Source organism: Cetorhinus maximus, unplaced genomic scaffold, assembly GCF_964194155.1.
Source record: "Cetorhinus maximus unplaced genomic scaffold, sCetMax3.hap1.1 HAP1_SCAFFOLD_3909, whole genome shotgun sequence".
NCBI lineage: Eukaryota > Metazoa > Chordata > Chondrichthyes > Lamniformes > Cetorhinidae > Cetorhinus > Cetorhinus maximus.
In genome coordinates this window covers 2501-19413 of record NW_027599815.1, presented here as the reverse complement: position 1 = coordinate 19413, position 16913 = coordinate 2501, and the positions used below count along the sequence as shown (strand labels likewise).

General features: G+C 54.5%; 1 protein-coding gene across 1 annotated transcript in view; it reads left to right on the top strand.

Annotated features, from left to right (window-relative positions):
• Positions 1–1878: 1878 nt before the first annotated feature.
• The window catches only part of LOC144678260 (plexin A3-like), a gene marked incomplete at both ends in the record, with an annotated part of 17140 nt that continues 2105 nt past the window's right edge, over positions 1879–16913 (top strand). The window contains 8 exons of the mRNA XM_078538109.1: positions 1879–1975; positions 4607–4797; positions 5608–5759; positions 6827–6947; positions 8533–8669; positions 11579–11749; positions 13370–13463; positions 16005–16244. Coding sequence (XP_078394235.1) covers positions 1879–1975; positions 4607–4797; positions 5608–5759; positions 6827–6947; positions 8533–8669; positions 11579–11749; positions 13370–13463; positions 16005–16244 — 1203 coding nt within the window. The remainder of the gene's footprint in view (positions 1976–4606; positions 4798–5607; positions 5760–6826; positions 6948–8532; positions 8670–11578; positions 11750–13369; positions 13464–16004; positions 16245–16913) is intronic.

The window sequence follows — 16913 nt, the reverse complement described above, 5'->3', positions numbered from 1 at the left end:
CTCCTCCAGCCCCTACAACCCTCCCTATCTCTGTAATCTCCTCCAGCCCCTACAACCCTCCCTATCTCTGTAACCTCCTCCAGCCCCTACAACCCTCCCTATCTCTGTAACCTCCTCCAGCCCCTACAGCCCTCCCTATCTCTGTAACCTCCTCCAGCCCCTACAACCCTCCCTATCTCTGTAACCTCCTCCAGCCCCTACAACTCTCCCTATCTCTGTAACCTCCTCCAGCCCCTACAACCCTCCCTATCTCTGTAACCTCCTCCAGCCCCTACAACCCTCACTATCTCTGTAACCTCCTCCAGCCCCGACAACCCTCCCTATCTCTGTAATTTCCTCCAATCCCCTACACCCCTCCCTATCTCTGTAACCTCCTCCAGCCCCTACAACCCTCCCTATCTCTGTAACCTCCTCCAGCCCCTACAACCCTCCCTATCTCTGTAACCTCCTCCAGCCCCTACAACCCTCCCTATCTCTGTAACCTCCTCCAGCCCCTACAACCCTCCCTATCTCTGTAACCTCCTCCAGCCCGTACAACCCTCCCTATCTCTGTAACCTCCTCCAGCCCCTACAAACCTCTCTAACTCTGTAACCTCCTCCAGCCCCTACACCCCTCCCTATCTTTGTAACCTCCTCCAGCCCCTACAACCCTCCCTATCTCTGTAACCTCCTCCAGCCCCTACAACCCTCCCTATCTCTGTAACCTCCTCCAGCCCCTACAGCCCTCCCTATCTCTGTAACCTCCTCCAGCCCCTACAACCCTCCCTATCTCTGTAACCTCCTCCAGCCCCTACAGCCCTCCCTATCTCTGTAACCACCTCCAGCCCCTACAACCCTCCCTATCTCTGTAACCGTCTCCAGCCCCTACAACCCTCCCTATCTCTGTCACCTCCTCCAGCCCCTACAACCCTCCCTATCTCTGTAACCTCCTCCAGCCCCTACAACCCTCCCTATCTCTGTAACCTCCTCCAGCCCCTACAGCCCTCACTATCTCTGTAACCTCCTCCAGCCCCTACAAACCTCTCTAACTCTGTAACCTCCTCCAGCCCCTACACCCCTCCCTATCTCTGTAACCTCCTCCAGCCCGTACAACCCTCCCTATCTCTGTAACCTCCTCCAGCCCCTACAACCCTCCCTATCTCTGTAACCTCCTCCAGCCCCTACAGCCCTCCCTATCTCTGTAACCTCCTCCAGCCCCTACAACCCTCCCTATCTCTGTAACCTCCTCCAGCCCCTACAGCCCTCCCTATCTCTGTAACCACCTCCAGCCCCTACAACCCTCCCTATCTCTGTAACCGTCTCCAGCCCCTACAACGCTCCCTATCTCTGTCACCTCCTCCAGCCCCTACAACCCTCCCTATCTCTGTAACCTCCTCCAGCCCCTACAACCCTCCCTATCTCTGTAACCTCCTCCAGCCCCTACACGCCTCCCTATCTCTGTAACCACCTCCAGCCCCTACAAACCTCTCTAACTCCTTAACTCACTCCCGGATATCTGTTATTCTATATATAAACCCCCCGACCCCCACGATTAGATTCCAGTCTGTAACTTACTCCCGGGTATAATTTTTTGTGCATCTCTCCACTCTCTCTCTGACCCTGTCTCTTTCTCTCACTCTATCTCCCTCTCTCTGTCTGTCGCTCTCTCTCTCCCCCTCTCTGTTTTCTCTGTGTGTTTGTCCGTCTGTCACTCTCTCTGCTTCTGCCCCCCACCCTCTGTCTTGTCTCCCCGTCTGTCTGTCTGTCCCTGCTTAACTCTTGCCTTGTCTCTCGTTCTCTCTCTGTGTCTGCCTCTCTCTGCCTGTGTCTCTCTCTCTCTCTCTATCCCTCTCTGTTACCCATCCCTTCCGGACCTCACACTCTCCGTTTGTTTCGCAGTACTCCTATGAGGGTGACGACATTGGCGACCTGGCTGTGGACTTCTCCGTTGTCTGGGACGGAGAGTTTGTCATTGACAAACCTGCGACTGTGAAAGGTACAATCGGCACTTGCTCACTCACGGGATCACCAGTTATTGTTTTCCTCGATTCTATTTGCTTGCTGAATGTCAGGTTTTGTCCCCTTCTGGCCTCCATCGCCCATCACCCCCGCCGCCTCTCTCTCCCTTGTGGGGACACCCATTCTCTAAGAGGCACAGAGACCCCACAGATGTCACTTACACCCCCCTCACCCTCCAGCTCAGCCAGGCCAGCCTGTTATTCCATGCGAGGGCCATTCAAGGGCTAGCAGACATTCGGCTGTGGAGGCATCACAACTGAGGCTGCTAATCTCCCACACGCTCCCTCCCACTACGTCGCATTCAACCCACGATGACTGGAAATGAGGACATGCATTTATATAGCGTCCTGCACGATCGCCAGATACCGCAAAGCACTTCACAGTAAATAGGTCACGGAATAACAAACAGCATTGGGTCAGTGCTGAGGGAGCGCCGCACTGTCGGAGGGTCAGTGCTGAGGGAGCGCCGCGCTGTCGGAGGGTCAGTGCTGAGGGAGCGCCGCACTGTCGGAGGGTCAGTGCTGAGGGCGCGCCGCGTTGTCGGAGGGTCAGCGCTGAGGGAGCGCCGCACTGTCGGAGGGTCAGTGCTGAGGGAGCGCCGCACTGTGGGAGGGTCAGTGCTGAGGGAGCGCCGCACTGTCGGAGGGTCAGTGCTGAGGGAACGCCGCACTGTCGGAGGGTCAGCGCTGAGGGAGCGCCGCATTGTCGAAGGGTCAGTGCTGAGGGAGCGCCGCACTGTCGGAGGGTCAGTAGTGAGGGAGCGCCGCACTGTCAGAGGGTCAGTGCTGAGGGAGCGCCGCACTGTCGGAGGGTCAGTGCTGAGAGAGCGCCGCACTGTCAGAGGGTCCGTGCTGAGGGAGCGCCGCATTGTCGGAGGGTCAGTGCTGAGGGAGCGCCGCACTGTCGGAGGCTCAGTGCTGAGGGAGTGCCGCACTGTCGGAGGGTCAGTGCTGAGGGAGCGCCGCACTGTCAGAGGGTCATTGCTGAGGGAGCGCCACACTGTCAGAGGGTCAGTACTGAGGGAGCGCCGCACTGTCGGAGGGTCAGTGCTGAGGGAGCGCCGCACTGTGGGAGGGTCAATGCTGAGGGAGTGCCGCACTGTCGGAGGGTCAGCGCTGAGGGAGCGCCGCACTGTCGGAGGGTCAGTGCTGAGGGAGCGCCGCACTGTCGGAGGGTCAGTGCTGAGGGAGCGCCGCACTGTCGGAGGGTCAGTGCTGAGGGAGCGCCGCACTGTCGGAGGGTCAGTACCACATTCCCATCTATACCGTCAAACATTCGAGGTGTGATATGAGCACAAATAGCTGTGTGTGGATTTCGAGCAGTAACTACCCCTGTGACAGGGTGTCTTGTTGACTGGTCTGGGGTGGAGTCAATGGCAAGAACAACCCCTTGCATTTCTAAAGCACCATTACCGTCCCCAAGGCAATTCATGGGAGTGTATATTAGACAGAACCTGACCCCAAACCACATGCGGGGATATTAGGGATAGGTGACCAAAAGCTCGGTCAGATAGGTCGGTTTTTAAGAAGCGTCTTAAAGGGGAGAGAGAGAGGGAGAGAGAAGAGAGGAGGGGACAGAGAGAGAGCAGAGGGAGGTGGAGAGGTTGAGGGAGGGAATTCCAGAGCTCAGGGCCCCCCCCCAGGCAGCTGAAGGCCCGGCCGCCAATGGCGGAGCGATGGGAATCGGGGGATGCTCGAGAGGCCGGGATTGGAGGAGCGCAGAGATCTCGGAGGGTTGTAGGAGGTTACAGAGATAGGGAGAGTTGTAGGGGCTGGAGGAGGTTAGAGATAGGGAGGGGTGTAGGGGGTTGGAGGAGGTTACAGAGATAGAGAGGGTTGTAGGGGCTGGAGGAGGTTACAGAGATAGGGAGGGTTGTAGGGGTTGTAGGAGGTTACAGAGATAGGGAGGGTTGTAGGGGCTGGAGGAGGTTAGAGATAGGGAGGGGTGTAGGGGGTTGGAGGAGGTTACAGAGATAGAGAGGGTTGTAGGGGCTGGAGGAGGTTACAGAGATAGGGAGGGTTGTAGGAGGTTACAGAGATAGGGAGGGTTGTAGGGGCTGGAGGAGGTTACAGAGATAGGGAGGGTTGTAGGGGCTGGAGGAGGTTACAGAGATAGGGAGGGTTGTAGGGGCTGGAGGAGGTTACAGAGATAGTGAGGGGTGTAGGGGCTGGAGGAGGTTACAGAGATAGGGAGGTTTGGAGGGCCTGGAGGAGTTTACAGAGATAGGAAGGGGTGTAGGGGCTGGCGGAGGTTACAGAGATAGGGAGGGTTGTAGGGGCTGGAGGAGTTTACAGAGATAGGGAGGGTTGTAGGGGCTGGAGGAGGTTACAGAGATAGGAAGGGTTGTAGGGGCTGGAGGAGGTTACAGAGATAGGGAGGGTTGTAGGGGCTGGAGGAGGTTACAGAGATAGGAAGGGTTGTAGGGGCTGGAGGAGGTTACAGAGATAGGGAGGGGTGTAGGGGCTGGAGGAGGTTACAGAGATAGGGAGGGGCGCATGGAGGGATTTAAAAAGATGGGTGAGGTTGTTTAAAATGAGTGACAACCTGTGTTAGCGCAGGGGGTGGTCGAGTCTCGGGTGACGGAGATCTCTCCCTTCTGTCCCCTCAGCCCTGCTCTATAACTGCTCCGTACAGCGGGAGAGTTGCGGACTCTGTTTGAAGGCGGAGCCCAGGTTCGAGTGTGGCTGGTGTGTCCCCGAGCGGAAATGTCGCCTTCGGCAACACTGCGCCGCGCCAGACTTCAACTGGATGATACCAGGTGGCCACAACATCAGGTGCACTCACCCACGGGTCACCAAGGTAAGGACTACGGCCTTCACTGCTGCTCAGCTCCACGCTGTTTCTAACCCCGTGCTGTACCTGTCCTGGGAGTGTTTGATGGGGATGGTGTAGAGGGAGCTTTACTCTGTATCTAACCCCGTGCTGTACCTGTCCTGGGAGTGTTTGATGGGGACGGTGTAGAGGGAGCTTTACTCTGTATCTAACCCCGTGCTGTACCTGTCCTGGGAGTGTTTGATGGGGACGGTGTAGAGGGAGCTTTACTCTGTATCTAACCCCGTGCTGTACCTGTCCTGGGAGTGTTTGATGGGGACGGTGTAGAGGGAGCTTTACTCTGCATCTAACCCTGTGCTGTACCTGTCCTGGGAGTGTTTGATGGGGGACAGTGTAGAGGGAGCTTTACTCTGTATCTAACCCCGTGCTGTACCTGTCCTGGGAGTGTTTGATGGGGACGGTGTAGAGGGAGCTTTACTCTGTATCTAACCCCGTGCTGTACCTGTCCTGGGAGTGTTTGATGGGGACGGTGTAGAGGGAGCTTTACTCTGTATCTAACTCCGTGCTGTACCTGTCCTGGGAGTGTTTGATGGGGACGGTGTAGAGGGAGCTTTACTCTGTATCTAACCCCGTGCTGTACCTGTCCTGGGAGTGTTTGATGGGGAGGGTGTAGAGGGAGCTTTACTCTGTATCTAACCCCGTGCTGTAACTGTCCTGGGGAGTGTTTGATGGGGACGGTGTAGAGGGAGCTTTACTCTGTATCTAACCCCGTGCTGTACCTGTCCTGGGAGTGTTTGAAACTCTGCGAGTGTTTGAGTGTTGGCTCCTGTGTTACAGTTCCACCCCATGACCGGTCCAAAGGAAGGCGGGACAAGGGTTACCATCCATGGGGATAACCTCGGCCTCCGCTTCCAGGAAATTGCCTACGGAGTGCGGATCGCTGGGGTGAAGTGTAATCCGATTTCGAGCGAGTACATCAGTGCCGAGCGGTGAGTCGATCTTTGGAGCAGTGATATCGAATCCAGCGCGTTGTCGTGGTCTGGAAGGCACTGCCTGAAAGGGCGGCGGGAGCTGAATTCAGGATCGGAAGGGGGAATTGGATGAATAATTGTAAGGGAATCTTTGCAGTGACAGTAGTGTGGGATCAATTTGGATACTCTACCGAAGGGCCAGTAGGGGTTTGATGGGCTGAGTGGCCTTCTTCCATTTCAAATTATTTTCTGAAACCTGCTTGTTAGCCATTCAGCAGGGTAAGGATCTCTGTACACAGTCCCTGTTTATACAGCAGGGTAAGGATCTCTGTACACAATCCCTGTTTATACAGCAGGGTAAGGATCTCTGTACACACTCCCTGTTTATTCAGCAGGGTAAGGATCTCTGTACACACTCCCTGTTTATACAGCAGGGTAAGGATCTCTGTACACAATCCCTGTTTATTCAGCAGGGTAAGGATCTCTGTACACAGTCCCTGTTTATACAGCAGGGTAAGGATCTCTGTACACTGTCCCTGTTTATTCAGCAGGGTAAGGATCTCTGTACACACTCCCTGTTTATTCAGCAGGGTAAGGATCTCTGTACACACTCCCTGTTTATTCAGCAGGGTAAGGATCTCTGTACACACTCCCTGTTTATTCAGCAGGGTAAGGATCTCTGTACACAGTCTCTGTTTATTCAGGGTCAGGGTCACTGTACACACTCCCTGTTTATTCAGCAGGGTAAGGATCTCTGTACACAGTCCCTGTTTATTCAGCAGGGTAAGGATCTCTGTACACAGTCCCTGTTTAGGGTTAGGTTTAGGGTTAGGGTTAGGTTTAGAATTAGGTTTAGGGTTAGGGTTAGGGTTAGGGTTAGGGTTAGGTTTAGAGTTAGGTTCAGAGTTAGGGTTAGGTTTAGGGTTAGGGTTAGGTTTAGAGTTAGGTTTAGGGTTAGGGTTAGGTTTAGGTTTAGGGTTAGGGTTAGGGTTAGGTTTTTCGCAGCATGTTTGGCCTCTCTCTGTCGTTGGTTCTGATCACACTCTCTCTCTGTCTCCGTCTCCCTCCCTCTGTGTTTCCCGCAGCATTGTGTGTGACATGGACGATGCTTTCTCCGCCCACCCCAGACCCGGACCGGTCGAACTGTGCGTCGGGGACTGCAGTCCCAACTACAGGACCAAATCACAGGACAGCTATACCTTTGTGGTATGTACACTGAACCCTGTCCCTGCTCTCCTCATGGTCAAACTGCAATGCTGCTGTCGCTGCCACACTCCTCTCCCACTCTCCCTCTCCCTTTCCCTCCTTCCTCTCACCACGCCTCATATCTCTTACTCTGTCCCTCCTTCAGCCTCTCGCTCCCACTATGCTCTCCGCCTCCCTCTCTCCTTTGTCTCCCTTTCTCTCTCTCGTTCGTTCTGTCTCTCTCGCTATCACTATCTCCCCCTCTCTCATTATACAGTGACAGACCCGTCCCCACCAGTACTGTACCCCAGTGTTACACAGTGACAGACCCGTCCCCACCAGTCCTGTACCCCAGTGTTATACAGTGACAGACCCGTCCCCACCAGTACTGTACCCCAGTGTTATACAGTGACAGACCCGTCCCCACCAGTACTGTACCCCAGTGTTATACAGTGACAGACCCGTCCCCACCAGTACTGTACCCCAGTGTTATACAGTGACAGACCCGTCCCCACCAGTACTGTACCCCAGTGTTACACAGTGACAGACCCGTCCCCACCAGTACTGTACCCCAGTGTTATACAGTGACAGACCCGTCCCCACCAGTACTGTACCCCAGTGTTATACAGTGACAGACCCGTCCCCACCAGTACTGTACCCCAGTGTTACACAGTGACAGACCCGTCCCCACCAGTACTGTACCCCAGTGTTATACAGTGACAGACCCGTCCCCACCAGTACTGTACCCCAGTGTTATACAGTGACAGACCCGTCTCCGCCAGTACTGTACCCCAGTGTTATACAGTGACAGACCCGTCCCCACCAGTCCTGTACCCCAGTGTTATACACTGACAGACCCGTCCCCACCAGTACTGTACCCCAGTGTTATACAGTGACAGGCCCGTCCCCACCAGTACTGTACCCCAGTGTTATACAGTGGCAGACCCGTCCCCACCAGTACTGTACCCCAGTGTTATACAGTGACAGACCCGTCCCCACCAGTACTGTACCCCAGTGTTATACAGTGACAGACCCGTCCCCACCAGTACTGTACCCCAGTGTTATACAGTGACAGACCCATCTCCGCCAGTACTGTACCCCAGTGTTATACAGTGACAGACCCGTCCCCACCAGTACTGTACCCCAGTGTTATACAGTGACAGACCCGTCTCCGCCAGTACTGTACCCCAGTGTTATACAGTGACAGACCCGTCCCCACCAGTACTGTACCCCAGTGTTATACAGTGACAGACCCGTCTCCGCCAGTACTGTACCCCAGTGTTATACAGTGACAGACCCGTCCCCACCAGTACTGTACCCCAGTGTTATACAGTGACAGACCCATCTCCGCCAGTACTGTACCCCAGTGTTATACAGTGACAGACCCGTCCCCACCAGTACTGTACCCCAGTGTTATACAGTGACAGACCCGTCTCCGCCAGTACTGTACCCCAGTGTTATACAGTGACAGACCCGTCCCCACCAGTACTGTACCCCAGTGTTATACAGTGACAGACCCGTCCCCACCTGTACTGTACCCCAGTGTTATACAGTGACAGACCCGTCTCCACCAGTACTGTTATAATCCGTTCTGCTCTATTCCAAGACTCCGAGCTTCAGTGAGGTCCTCCCTGGGAGTGGTCCAGCCTCCGGTGGGACCAGGCTGACCATATTCGGACGATTCCTGGATTCCGGCAGCTCCGTCAAGGCGTTTGTGGGTGAAGGTGCCTGCGAGTTCATCAGGTACTGATTCATCTCCGGTCAGGTGATTTCCCCTGGGCAGAGGAGGAGTCCATTCACTCCATCGCGCCTCTGCCGTCCCCTTTGAACGAGCTATCGGACGAATCCCGCACTCTCTCCTCCTCCCCTGCCCCTTCTCTTTACCCCCCCACCCCCATAACCCTGCACATTTATACCCCCTCCCAGTATTTATCCAACACCCCCCCACCCCCTTTTGCGAGGGTGAATCTGCTCCCCCCGCCCTTTCGGGCAGCGCCTTCCAGATCACAACAACTCGCCACGTCCAAAATAAATAAAATTCTCCTCATCTCCCCTTCCCCCTCCCTCCCTCCCACCGATTCTCGTCAATCTGTGTCCCCCCCCTCCTCTCTGGTCACCGACCCTCCCGCCACTGGGAACAGTTTCTCCTCTTCACTCGATCGAGACCCTCCCCTCGTGATTTTGAACCTCCCTCAATTCAATCCCCCCCCCACCCTTAACCTTCTCCTCCGCTCCGAGGGGAAGAATCCCGGGCTCCTCCAACATGAACTGAAGCCCCCCACCACCTCTCATCCCCGGGGACCCTCCTGGCAAATCCCCCTTTTATCTTCTTAGCTGGGAGAAGTGGGAATAGGGGATAGGAGAGACGCTGGCTTGGTAGAGACCGTGGCGTCGTGGTAATGTCACTGGGCTAGTAGCTCAGCGGCCCTGCCGAATACCTTGGGGGAACCGGGTTCAAATCCCCCCTTCGTCGCTGGTGGAACTTAAATCCGGCGAATAGAATCGGGGACTGAAGGCTGGTTTCAGTCATGGTGCCTGTGAAACCATGTGTGTTGTTAAAAAAACCCCATCTGGTTCACTATGAAGGGACGCTGAGGTTGTCTTCCTTAGAGCAGAGAAGGCGGAGGTGGAGGGGAGGGCGGGCGGACAAAAATACCTGGGAAAAACTCAACAGGCCGGACAGCATCTGCGGAGAGGAACACAGTTAACGTTTCGAGTCCCTATGACTCTTCAACAGAACTGAGGAACTATAGAAACGAGATGAAATATAAGCTGGTTGAAGGCAGGTAGAGCTGGATAGAGGGTCAGCGATAGGTGGAGGCCAAGAAGAGATTGCCAAAGATGTCACGGCCAAAGGGGCGGTGATATTAGCTAGAGGATGTGCTAAGGGAACCTGATTGAGGTGTACGAAATTATGAGGGGGGTCGAGAGGAAGAAGCCTTTCCCCCTTAGCGGAGGTGTCACTAACCAGTGGGGCGGGGTGTAGATTTAAGCTAAGGGGCAGGGGGGATTTGAGGGGAAAATGTTTTCCCCCGGTGCAGGGTGGGGTATCTGGAACTCACTGCCTGAGGGGGCGGGAGAGGCAGGAGCCCTCACCACATTGGAGGAGTATTTAGACGGGCACTCGAAACCCTGTAGCATCCAGGGCTACGGGACAAGTGCTGGGAAACGGGATTAGAATAGATAAGGGGGCTCGATGGCCGGCACGGGCAGGATGGGCCGAAGGGCCTCTTTCCGCGCGGTCAAACTCTACGGTCAGAATATTCGGGTCGTTGGGTGTGTGTGCCCGGGGTGTGGGCGTGCCCGGGGAGTGAGCTGCTGCCCGCAATCGGACCCCCCCCCCCACCCACCCACCACCCCCACCCTTGGGTGAGGGTCGCACGGAAATGCAAAGGCCGCCTGGCCAATTCGCCTGCCCGCCCGCCAACCATAACCACCGGTAACAGCGTCAGACAATAGGAGGCCATTCGGCCCCTCGAGCCAGCTCCGCCATTCGATAAGATCGTGGCTGGTCTGTCTGCGTTTCGATTCCCACGTTCCCATCTAACCCCCGATAGCCTTCGGTTCCCTTATGCCTGACAAGAATCTATCTCCCTCCGCCTTAAAAATATTCAGTGACCCCCACCTTACACCACCTCCTGAGGCAGAGAGGTCCACTCGCACAACCCTCTGAGGGGAAAAACATTTCACCTCATCTCCGTGCTAAAAGGGTGACCCCTAATTTTAAACCAGTGCCCCCCCTCGTTCTAGACTCACCCACAAGAGGAAACATCCTTTCCACATCCACCTTGTCCAGGCCGCTCAGGATCTTGTAAACTTCAATCAAATCACCCCCCCCTCACTGTTCTAAACTCCAGTGGAAACAAGCCCAGTCTGTCCAACCTTTCCTCTTCAGACAACCCGCTCATTCCAGGTATCAGTCCAGTAAACCTCCTCTGAACCACCTCCAACGCATTTACATCCTTCCTTAAATAAGGAGACCAAAACTGCACACAGTATTCGAGATGTGGTCTCACCAATGCCCTGTGTAACTGAAGCATAACATCCTTACCTTTATGTTCAATCCCTCTCGTAATAAAGGATAGCATTCCATTAGCCTCCCTAGTTACTTGCTGTACCTGCAGACTAACTTTTTGTGGCTCATGTACTCGAACGCCCAGATCCCTCTGCACCTCAGAACCCTGCAGCCATTCTCCATTTAAGTAACACTCTGCTTCCTTGTTCCTCCCGCCAAAGTGAACAACTTCACATCTTCCCCGCGTTAAACTGCGTTTGCCGGATCTTTGCCCACTCGCTCAACCTGTCCATATCCATCCGCAACCTCCCCATGTCTTCTTCACAACATACTGTCCTATCTTTGCGTCACCTGCGAATTTAGCGTGGTCGCCCCTCTGGAAGTGGCCCCAGCGAGACGCTCCGTTTCAAGGGGCAATTAGGGGACGGGCAACAAGTTGGCAGTGACGCACGGGTGCTTGAGTGGGAACCCCGGGTTTAAGCCAGGAATGCGAGCGGGATCTCTTGTCTGCAGTTCCACCTCCCCCGCCCGAGCTGAAATTTCCTTCCTCTTCCCTCGACCTGCTCCACCTCTCCCCCCCGCCCCCCCAACCAACCCCCAACCCACCCCACCCCCCCTACCCCACCACCATCTGCAGGAGAAGCGCGAAGGAGATTGTGTGTGTAACGTCTGCCTCCCTGACGGGCCCAGGATCGGCCTTCATCACCGTCAACATCGACCGCGCCGAGATCTCCAACATTGCCCAGAGTTACGCCTACGTGGAGGACCCCACCATCAGCCGGGTGGACCCAGAGTGGACCATCGCCAAGTGAGTAGGCCCCGAGCCTTGATTCAGCATCGATTCTTCCGTGACCCGTTACCCTACCTGTGGGATTCGGCCGCACTTCCCGCTCGGCGTCCGGGCCCCGCCGCCGCCGCCTCTCTGCTATTTGACTGCAGAAGGCGTCACAGCAATGGATTTCAAGACTCAACCGCCACTCCGAGGCACATATTTCCACCCCGCACCCCTCCCACCCCCACCCCAGCCTCCACACACTGGTGCCTGAAGCACCGCGCTGTCGGAGGGTCAGTGCTGAGGGAGCGTCGCACTGTGGGAGGGTCAGTGCTGAGGGAGCGCCGCACTGTCGTAGGGTCAGTGCACAGGGAGCGCCGCACTGTCGGAGGGTCAGTGCTGAGGGAGCGCCGCATTGTCGGAGGGTCAGTGCTGAGGGAGCACCGCGCTGTCAGAGGGTCAGTGCTGAGGGAGCGTCGCACTGTGGGAGGGTCAGTGCTGAGGGAGCGCCGCACTGTCGTAGGGTCAGTGCACAGGGAGCGCCGCACTGTCGGAGGGTCAGTGCTGAGGGAGCGCCGCATTGTCGGAGGGTCAGTGCTGAGGGAGCACCGCGCTGTCAGAGGGTCAGTGCTGAGGGAGCGCCGCACTGTCGGAGGGTCAGTGCACAGGGGGCGCCGCACTGTCGGAGGGTCAGTACTGAGGGAGCGCCGCACTGTCGGAGGGTCAGTGCTGAGGGAGTGCCGCGCTGTCGGAGGGTCAGTGCTGAGGGAGCACCGCGCTGTCGGAGGGTCAGTGCTGAGGGAGCACCGCGCTGTCAGAGGGTCAGTGCTGAGGGAGCGCCGCACTGTCGGAGGGTCAGTGCACAGGGAGCGCCGCACTGTCGGAGGGTCAGTGGTGAGGGAGCGCCGCACTGTCGGAGGGTCAGTGCTGAGGGAGTGCCGCACTGTCGGAGGGTCAGTGCTGAGGGAGGGCCGCACTGTCGGAGGGTCAGCGCTGAGGGAGCGCCGCATTGTCGGAGGGTCAGTGCTGAGGGAGCGCCGCATTGTCGGAGGGTCAGTGCTGAGGGAGCACCGCGCTGTCAGGGGGTCAGTGCTGAGGGAGCGCCGCACTGTCGGAGGGTCAGTGCTGAGGGAGCGCCGCACTGTCGGAGGGTCAGTGCTGAGGGAGCGCCGCACTGTCGGAGACGCCTACTTTCGGGATGAGACAGTAAACCCCGGTCCCCCGTCTCCTCTCTCAGTCGGGTATAAAGGATCAGGCAGACACTATTGAAAGGGGAGCGGGGAAGGGGGGAAGGGGGGAGTGGGGAGAGTTCCCCCTCCTGTCCTGGGGCCGAAATTTATCTCTCAACCAGCATCCCAAAAAAAAACAGATGATTGGGGTCACTATCCCATTGGCTGTTTGTGGGATCCTGCTGTGCGCAAAGTGGCTTCCACGTTCCCTACATTACGATAGTGACCACGCTGAGAAATACTCTCCTCCCTCGGGCTGTGTGGCTCTTTGGGATGTCCTGAGGTGGGGATAGGGGCTGGAGGGGTCTGTGTTGGATGTGAGAGGCAGTGCCAGATTTATAGTGTTTCCCTCCCCCCTCTGTCTCCGAGTCGATGGGTCTGTCGTGCGCGATTCCCTCACTAACAGTTCCCTCCTGTTATCAAACAGCGGCAACACCACACTGACTGTAATCGGCAGCGGCTTCCTCACCATACAGGAACCACGGGTCAGAGCCAAGTACAGAGGAGTGGACACCAGCAACGTAAGTCTGATAGAGAATGTCCTCGCTTACACTCACACTCACCCTCTCACACTCACACACACTCTCATCCAGACACACTCTCTCACACTCACACAGACACTCACTCTCTCACACTCACACAGACACTCACACACTCTCTCTCACACTCACACAGACACTGACACACACTGTCATCCTGACACACTCTCTCACACTCACACACACTCTCTCACACTCACACAGACACTCTCACACACTCTCGTCCAGACACACTCTCTCACACTCACTCTCTCACACTCACACAGACACTCACACTCACCCTCTCACACACACACAGACACTCACACACACTCTCACCCAGACACACTCTCTCACACTCACACAGACACACACACACTCTCGTCCAGACACACTCTCTCACACTCACACAGACACTCACACATACTCTCGTCCAGACACACTCTCTCACACTCACACAGACACTCACACACACTCTCATCCACACTCTCACACTCACACAGACACTTACACATGCACTCACATACATGCATTCACACTCACACATGTATGCACACACACAAACACAAACACATTCACTCACTCATACAGGTATGCACTCACACACATGTGCACTCACTCACACACTCACAGACACACACACGCACTAACACACACACTCGCACACACAAACACTGACTCACACAAACACTAACACACACACTCGCACACACAAACACTCACTCACACACATATGCACTCGCATGTACATTTGTACTCACACACACACTTAATCACACTTACATTCAATCACAGACACACACTTTCTCATACAAACACGCTCACTCGCACTCACACACATGCACAATCACACTCACACTCACACACACTTACTCACACACACACACACACACACGCTCACTCTCACTCACACTCACACACAAACACACTTGCACTCCTGTACTATCACACACAATCACACTCACACACATTCTCTCATACACACATGCTCACACAAACACTCTCTTGCACACACAGATACACACTCTCACAAACACATACACACACACACAAACACAGATGCACACACACACACACACACACATGCACTCGCACCGTCACTCACTCACATTCTCACTGTCACGCACACACACAAACCCTGGTCACCTGGTCAGGAGCCAATTAAAATGTTGTTACCAGTCAGTTCCCCATTAGACCAGACCAGTCTCCTTCTCGGCACCATCCTGTCTTTCATGGCACACTCTGTTCCAGGACAGAGTCCTTGTCTATATCCCTCGCGCTGTTCCAGTAGACATGTTCTTCAAACTGCAGCCATTGTAATTTTAATCCACAGTCCAACAGAAATTTTAAAAATATTCTTCATGCACACACACACACACACACACTTGCACTCACATGCTGACCCACACTCATGCACAATCACACTCACATGCAAACACACTCACTCACACACACACACACTCCAACTCACACACAGATGCAGTCAATCACACACACACACACACACACACACATACATACATGTACGATATGATCTTGGATACGTTGCTGATATGATCTTAGAAATGGTGCAGATTTGATCTTAGATATGGCGTGGATTTGATCTTGGATACTGTGTGGATATGACCCTAGATACCGTGTGGATATGACCTTGGATATGGTGCTGAGGTGATCTTAGATCTGGTGCTGATATTATCTTAGATACAGTGCTGATTGGATCTTAGAAATAGTGCGTATATGATCTTAGATACGGTGCGAATATGACCCTAGATAAGGTGCCAGTATGACCTTAGAAATGGTGCTGGTATGATCTTAGAAACAGTGTGGATATGGTCTTAGATATGGTGCAGATATGATCTCAGGTAAGGTGCTGGTATGATCTTAGAAACAGTACAGATATGATCTTAGATATGTTGTATATGTGATCTTAAATGCAGTGCGGATATGATCTTAGATGTAGAGCGGATATGATCTTAGATATGGGGTGAATGTGATCTTGGATACAGTGCTGAGATAATCTTAGTTATGTTGCGGATATGGTCTTAGATATGGTGTGGAAATGATCTTAGTAACCTTGCTGATATGATCTTAAATGCGGTGCAGATATGATCTTAGATGTGGAGCAGATATGATCTTAGATATGATGCTAATATGCTCTTAGATACAGTGCTGATATGATCCTAGATAAAGTGCTGGTATGATCTTAGATACAGTGTGGATATGATCTTAGTTGTAGTGCCGATATGATCTTAGGTTATGTGCAGATATGGTCTTAGATACTGTGCTGATATGACTTAGGTATGGTGCGGGTATGATCTTAGATGCGGTGCTGATATGATTTAGACACGGAGTTGATTTGATCTTAGATACGGTGCGGATATGATCTTAGATACGGTGCGGATATGATCTTAGATGCGGTGCGGATATGATCTTAGATGCGGTGTGGATATGATATTAGATACGGTGCGGATATGGGCGGTATTCTTTTCTCCAGCCTCGGTGTAACTCACTGTTCCTGCTCCCCGCACTCTCTCACTCCATCAGGCCTGCAGTGTCCAGAACGACACGCTGATGCTGTGCCAGGCGCCGGGCATCGTCGTCACCCGGAGGCCTGTGCCCGAGAGCGGCGAGGTGCCCGAGGAGTTTGGCTTCATCTTCGACAACGTCCAGTCGCTCCTCTCCCTCAATGGCACCAGCTTCACCTACTATCCGGATCCAGAATTTGAGCCGTTCGGTCCCACTGGGATCCTAGAAATTAAACCGGGATCACCGATCATACTGAAGGTAACGTGGGATCGGGGTGCAGAGGGCAGGGGCTGTTTCTCTAACCCCCGTCTGAAATCCACAGTCTGGGACACCCGAGGAGATTGACTGGAATTGTGTAAAGGGGAGAGGCTTCTCTCTGTATCTAACCCCGTGCTGTACCTGTCCTGGGAGTGTTTGATGGGGACAGTGTAGCGGGAGCTTTACTCTGTATCTAACCCCGTGCTGTACCTGTCCTGGGAGTGTTTGATGGGGACGGTGTAGAGGGAGCTTTACTCTGTATCTAACCCCGTGCTGTACCTGTCCTGGGAGTGTTTGATGGGGGACAGTGTAGAGGGAGCTTTACTCTGTATCTAACCCCGTGCTGTACCTGTCCTGGGAGTGTTTGATGGGGACGGTGTAGAGGGAGCTTTACTCTGTATCTAACCCCGTGCTGTACCTGTCCTGGGAGTGTTTGATGGGAACGGTGTAGAGGGAGCTTTACTCTGTATCTAACCCCGTGCTGTACCTGTCCTGGGAGTGTTTGATGGGGACGGTGTAGAGGGAGCTTTACTCTGTATCTAACCCCGTGCTGTACCTGTCCTGGGAGTGTTTGATGGGAACGGTGTAGAGGGAGCTTTACTCTGCATCTAACTCCTGATTTTTCTTTCTCTCTCTTCACGCCTTTCTCTCTCCCCCTCTCTCTCTCTC